At 25.4% G+C, this 6,803-nt stretch overlaps 3 protein-coding genes across 3 annotated transcripts in view; all 3 read left to right on the top strand.

Annotated features, from left to right (window-relative positions):
• Nucleotides 1-20: 20 nt before the first annotated feature.
• LOC110227394 (defensin-like protein 210) lies at nt 21-1,558 on the top strand. Its single transcript, XM_021021484.1, has 2 exons — nt 21-24; nt 1,259-1,558. Exons 1-2 carry the CDS (start codon nt 21-23, stop codon nt 1,489-1,491), a joined length of 237 nt encoding a protein of 78 aa, XP_020877143.1. The 3' UTR covers nt 1,492-1,558.
• A 1,686-nt stretch (nt 1,559-3,244) lies between these two features.
• Nucleotides 3,245-4,569, top strand: LOC110227393 (defensin-like protein 210). The gene is made up of 2 exons (XM_021021483.1): nt 3,245-3,248; nt 4,045-4,569. Exons 1-2 carry the CDS (start codon nt 3,245-3,247, stop codon nt 4,299-4,301), a joined length of 261 nt encoding a protein of 86 aa, XP_020877142.1. The 3' UTR covers nt 4,302-4,569.
• A 2,188-nt stretch (nt 4,570-6,757) lies between these two features.
• The window catches only part of LOC9310583 (defensin-like protein 209), a 344-nt gene continuing 298 nt past the window's right edge, over nt 6,758-6,803 (top strand). Inside the window, exon 1 of the mRNA XM_002874470.2 lies at nt 6,758-6,778. Within this exon, the coding sequence (XP_002874516.2) occupies nt 6,758-6,778 (21 nt within the window). The remainder of the gene's footprint in view (nt 6,779-6,803) is intronic.

Here is a 6,803-nt window from a genome sequence, read left to right as displayed (position 1 = left end):
TCGGTAGCAAAAGAATGATTATGGGTACCACAACGTATATGGATTCGAAAATGTGTACTAATATACGACATCTAAACGACGAGTATAAATGTTTCAAAATAGTTTCAGACAAGCAACCACATTTTACTTTATAAAACGTAGCAATTTGGCCAATGATACTTTTTTGCAATAGTTTTTAATATAAAATTACATATTTCTGTTATAAAAATATGGCCGTTAAAATTATAAAATATTTTTCTTATAAAAACTAGTTCAAACTTTTGCTATGATGTGGTTTTCTATATTGATTTATTTATTTTGTTGATTTAACGAAACGTTTTGGTTATTGACATTTTAATATTGTTTGCTTCAGTTATTTTCATCATTTGCAGTTAACATTTGCTAGAACAATAACTATATGTGAACTAATCCTACATTCTTTTACATCGAATCTCTGGGTATGTCTCTTACATCCTTGACATTATATTTAATATCACCACAAGTAATAAAATTTAAATATATTTCTTAACTTAGATATAATATTATAGTCCTAGTAAATTAAACAAAAATATTTAAAAAAAAAATCTTATAAACCAAAATTTAAGACATTTACCTAAGAATTATCCTTAAATGTATAGTTATAAATAATAAATGTTGTATTGAAAATATAATAATTTAGAAATGAAACCATTATTTTAAAACATTACTCCCTCTGTTTCAATTTAGTTGTCGTTTTAGGATTTATATTTAGTTTCATAATAGTTGTTGTTTTAGATTTTCAATGCAGATTTTTGGAAAAACTTCATGTTTTCTCTCTAGAACTTTATTGTTTTTGACCAGAAATTTTTTTAAAGTATATTAATAAAGGAAAAAATAAAATGTTTAATGGTTTTCTTAATTTGTATGAGAAAATCTTAAATGACATGTAATTCGAAACGGAAGGAGTATTGTTTACTTGAATTTCATTTATAACAAAATAAAACGTTTATTAAAACAATAATTCTTTCGTAACATATTAATTCATAAAAATATATATAAATAAGACACTATGTAGTTACCTACTTCATTGCACAATAATTCTTTTGATATATTTTTTCTTCGATACTATTATATCATACATAAAGAATGAAAACAATTATTTTGTTTTTAACTTTTCTGGTCCTTTTGTCCTCATGTAAGTCTAAATCTATTTAATTGGGATCTTATGTAAGATATATATATATAGTCGTTTCTTCAATATAGATTTGATAATTTGAAATATATTTTGGAAATTTTATAGGTACATCAGTAATTATTCAAAAAGCTAATTTAGAAGAGAGAACATCTCTTGACAATCCATCAGCGAGCCCTTCAATGGATCAAATTCTAGTGGATATACATCTTGGACAGTCTCTTCGTCAAGGCGTAATGGGTTTTTGTTATGACTGCGGAAAAGCTTGTTTTAGAAGGGGTAAGTATATTCGTAGTTGTACAAGATTTAAATGTCGTTGCAGTATTAGTGACATTAAATAAGACTTCATAATTTTCTTGTAAAAATTATAATAAAATTATCGTATTTAATATTCTTCTATGGTTTTGCTTTACCTTGTTGAACATAGATAACAGGGTGAAAGTTATGCACACGACATGATATTTGTGCTACTTATTAGTGTAAAATAAATTGACTTACTTAGCTTAGGAGAAGAGAAATTAATTTTTCTTCTAGAGTTTTTGCTAGGTTTGAGCCGAAATTTCAAACTGAATTGACCAAACTGATGTTTGGTAAATGTGGTTTTGTTTTAGTTTACACACATAAACAGTTAAGTAGAAGAATAAAACAAATTCAAATGTTGGTTCCATTAAAACCCAGAACTCGAATTCAAACTGATTGATTTAACGAAGTTGTTCATATAAAGATAATAAAACCTAGGTCTAAGTCGTTTCTTTTTTTTTTCATCTGACGAAAAATCATCTATCTGTTTGTTTCTCTTTTTTCTCATCTCATACAAAATCAATTATACTCTTTGTTGTCTTTTTCACCAATTCTACCAAGTTATACCGTCAAATTATCTTTACAACCATGTCGGATAGCTCGTTTTGACCGCCGCCACATATGTTAAACGACCTAAGATGTGTGGTTTGAATGTTTTTTTTTTTCGCATTTCTCATTTTATGTCTTATATTTATAGTTGGCCTAATTATTTGGCTGATACAATTATGAAACGATGAAAATACTTATTTATAAAATCCTAATAAGAACAAAACGTGCGAAACTGAATATTCGTGTCCATTCCGCAATTTCATTTTTACAACAAACCGAACCAAATTTTGTACTTTTAAATCGAAGACTTCAATATGATTTTTATTTGGTGAAATGTCTTAAAAACTGAACACACTAAATTACTTCCAAATTTCCAAAACAAAGCAGCCCAATTAAACAGATTACCCGGTCTCAGAAATTACTTCAAAATATATTTAATAAGTTAATTATTATTAATTTTATAGAGTTGCCAACGATATATATTGGAACATAAAATTATACATACTTCAAATAAGTTTTTAGTATTAAGATTTTATCAAATAAATAATAATATTTTTTTCGTTTATCAAATTTAAATATGTAATCAAATGTGTTCTCTTGTTCTTAGAAATAATAATATTTAGAGACAAGGTGATTCTAGAAATAACATAGGGATCAATAAGCAGAGTAATTATTTAAAATATATTAATATATATGTATACATATATTCATTTATATATCAATTCGAGACGCTAAAAAAACACACATTATTCGATCATCCATCAAAAATAATATTTGCCCTTATTAGACTTACAAGATAGCTTTCACAACTCGGTAGCAAAAGAATGATTAAGGGTACCACAACGTATATTGATTCGAAAATGTGCAACTAATATACGACATCTAAACGACGAGTATAAATGTTTTCAAAATAGTTTCAGACAAGCAACCACATTTTACTTTATAAAACGTAGCAATTTGGCCAATGATACTTTTTTGCAATAGTTTTTAATATAAAATTACACATTTCTGTTATAAAAATATGGCCGTTAAAATTATAAAATATTTTTCTTATAAAAACTAGTTCAAACTTTTGCTATGATGTGGTTTTCTATATTGATTTATTTATTTTGTTGATTTAACGAAACGTTTTGGTTATTGACATTTTAATATTGTTTGCTTCAGTTATTTTCATCATTTGCAGTTAACATTTGCTAGAACAATATCTATATGTGAACTAATCCTACATTCTTTTACATCGAATCTATGGGTAGGTCTCTTACAACCTTGACGTTATATTTAATATCACCACAAGTAATAAAATTTAAATATATTTCTTAACTTAGATATAATATTATAGTCCTAGTAAATTAAATAAAAATATTTTTAAAAAAAAATCTTATAAACCAAAATTTAAGACATTTACCTAAGAATTATCCTTAAATGTATAGTTATAAATAATAAATGTTGTATTGAAAATATAATAATTTAGAAATGAAACCATTATTTTAAAACATTACTCCCTTTGTTTCAATTTAGTTGTCGTTTTAGGATTTATATTTAGTTTCATAATAGTTGTTGTTTTAGATTTTCAATGCAGATTTTTGGAAAAACTTCATGTTTTCTCTCTAGAACTTTATTGTTTTTGACCAGAAATTTTTTTAAAGTATATTAATAAAGGAAAAAATAAAATGTTTAATGGTTTTCTTAATTTGTATGAGAAAATCTTAAATGACATGTAATTCGAAACGGAAGGAGTATTGTTTACTTGAATTTCATTTATAACAAAATAAAACGTTTATTAAAACAATAATTCTTTCGTAACATATTAATTCATAAAAATATATATAAATAAGACACTATGTAGTTACCTACTTCATTGCACAATAATTCTTTTGATATATTTTTTCTTCGATACTATTATATCATACATAAAGAATGAAAACAATTATTTTGTTTTTAACTTTTCTGGTCCTTTTGTCCTCATGTAAGTCTAAATCTATTTAATTGGGATCTTATGTAAGATATATATATGGTCGTTTCTTCAATATTGATTTGATAATTTGAAATATATTTTGGAAATTTTATAGGTACATCAATAATTATTCAAAAAGCTAATTTAGAAGAGAGAACATCTCTTGACAATCCATCAGCGAGCCCTTCAATGGATCAAATTCTAGTGGATATACATCTTGGACAGTCTCTTCGTCAAGGCGTAATGGGTTTTTGTTATGACTGCGGAAAAGCTTGTTTTAGAAGGGGTAAGTATATTCGTAGTTGTACAAGATTTAAATGTCGTTGCAGTATTAGTGACATTAAATAAGACTTCATAATTTTCTTGTAAAAATTATAATAAAATTATCGTATTTAATATTCTTCTATGGTTTTGCTTTACCTTGTTGAACATAGATAACAGGCTGAAAGTTATGCACACGACATGATATTTGTGCTACTTATTAGTGTAAAATAAATTGACTTACTTAGCTTAGGAGAAGAGAAATTAATTTTTCTTCTAGAGTTTTTGCTAGGTTTGAGCCGAAATTTCAAACTGAATTGACCAAACTGATGTTTGGTAAATGTGGTTTTGTTTTAGTTTACACACATAAACAGTTAAGTAGAAGAATAAAACAAATTCAAATGTTGGTTCCATTAACACCCAGAACTCGAATTCAAACTGATTGATTTAACGAAGTTGTTCATATAAAGATAATAAAACCTAGGTCTAAGTCGTTTCTTTTTTTTTCATCTGACGAAAAATCATCTATCTGTTTGTTTCTCTTTTTTCTCCTCTCATACAAAATAAATTATACTCTTTGTTGTCTTTTTCACCAATTCTACCAAGTTATACCGTCAAATTATCTTTACAACCATGTCGGATAGCTCGTTTTGACCGCCGCCACATATGTTAAACGACTTAAGATGTGTGGTTTGAATGTTTTTTTTTTCGCATTTCTCATTTATGTCTTATATTTATAGTTGGCCTAATTATTTGGCTGATACAATTATGAAACGATGAAAATACTTATTTATAAAATCCTAATAAGAACAAAACGTGCGAAACTGAATATTCGTGTCCATTCCGCAATTTCATTTTTACAACAAACCGAACCAAATTTTGTACTTTTAAATCGAAGACTTCAATATGATTTTTATTTGGTGAAATGTCTTAAAAACTGAACACACTAAATTACTTCCAAATTTCCAAAACAAAGCAGACCAATTAAACAGATTACCCGGTCTCAGAAATTACTTCAAAATATATTTAATAAGTTAATTATTATTAATTTTATAGAGTTGCCAACGATATATATTGGAACATAAAATTATACATACTTCAAATAAGTTTTTAGTATTAAGATTTTATCAAATAAATAATAATATTTTTTTCGTTTATCATATTTAAATATGTAATCAAATGTGTTCTCTTGTTCTTAGAAATAAAAATATTTTGAGACAAGGTGATTCTAGAAATAACACAGGGATCAATAAGCAGAGTAATTATTTAAAATATATTAATATATATATGTATACATATATTCATTTATATATCAATTCGAGACGCTAAAAAAACACAATTTATTCGATCATCCATAAAAAATAATATTTGGCCTTATTAGACTTACAAGATAGCTTTCACAACCTCGGTAGCAAAAGAATGATTAAGGGTACCACAACATATATTGATTCGAAAATGTGCAACTAATTTACGACATCTAAACGACGAGTATAAATGTTTTCAAAATAGTTTCAGACAAGCAACCACATTTTACTTTATAAAACGTAGCAATTTGGCCAATGATTTTTTTTTGCAATAGTTTTTAATATAAAATTACATATTGGGGGGGGTAAAAATATGGCCGTTAAAATTATATAATATTTTTTCTATAAAAACTAGTTCAAACTTTTGCTATGATGTGGTTTTCTATATTGATTTATTTATTTTGTTGATTTAACGAAACGTTTTGGTTATTGACATTTTAATATTGTTTGCTTCAGTTATTTTCATCATTTGCAGTTAACATTTGCTAGAACAATAACTATATGTGAACTAATCCTACATTCTTTTACATCGAATCTCTGGGTATGTCTCTTACATCCTTGACATTATATTTAATATCACCACAAGTAATAAAATTTAAATATATTTCTTAACTTAGATATAATATTATAGTCCTAGTAAATTAAATAAAAATATTTAAAAAAAAAATCTTATAAACCAAAATTTAAGACATTTACCTAAGAATTATCCTTAAATGTATAGTTATAAATAATAAATGTTGTATTGAAAATATAATAATTTAGAAATGAAACCATTATTTTAAAACATTACTCCCTCTGTTTCAATTTAGTTGTCGTTTTAGGATTTATATTTAGTTTCATAATAGTTGTTGTTTTAGATTTTCAATGCAGATTTTTTGAAAAACTTCATGTTTTTTATCTAGAACTTTATTGTTTTTGACCAGAAATTTTTTTAAAGTATATTAATAAAGGAAAAAATAAAATGTTTAATGGTTTTCTTAATTTGTATGAGAAAATCTTAAAAGACATGTAATTCGAAACGGAAGGAGTATTGTTTACTTGAATTTCATTTATAACAAAATAAAACGTTTATTAAAACAATAATTCTTTCGTAACATATTAATTCATAAAAATATATATAAATAAGACACTATGTAGTTACCTACTTCATTGCACAATAATTCTTTTGATATATTTTTTCTTCGATACTATTATATCATACATAAAGAATGAAAACAATTATTTTGTTTTTAACTTTTCATGGTCCTTTTTGTCCTTCATGTAAGTCTAAATCTATTTAATTGGG

The sequence above is a fragment of the Arabidopsis lyrata genome, assembly GCF_000004255.2.
Source record: "Arabidopsis lyrata subsp. lyrata unplaced genomic scaffold ARALYscaffold_6, whole genome shotgun sequence".
In the NCBI taxonomy this organism is placed as follows: domain Eukaryota; kingdom Viridiplantae; phylum Streptophyta; class Magnoliopsida; order Brassicales; family Brassicaceae; genus Arabidopsis; species Arabidopsis lyrata.
Note: the sequence above shows the minus strand (reverse complement) of the source record. Positions and strands in the feature narration are given on the sequence as shown.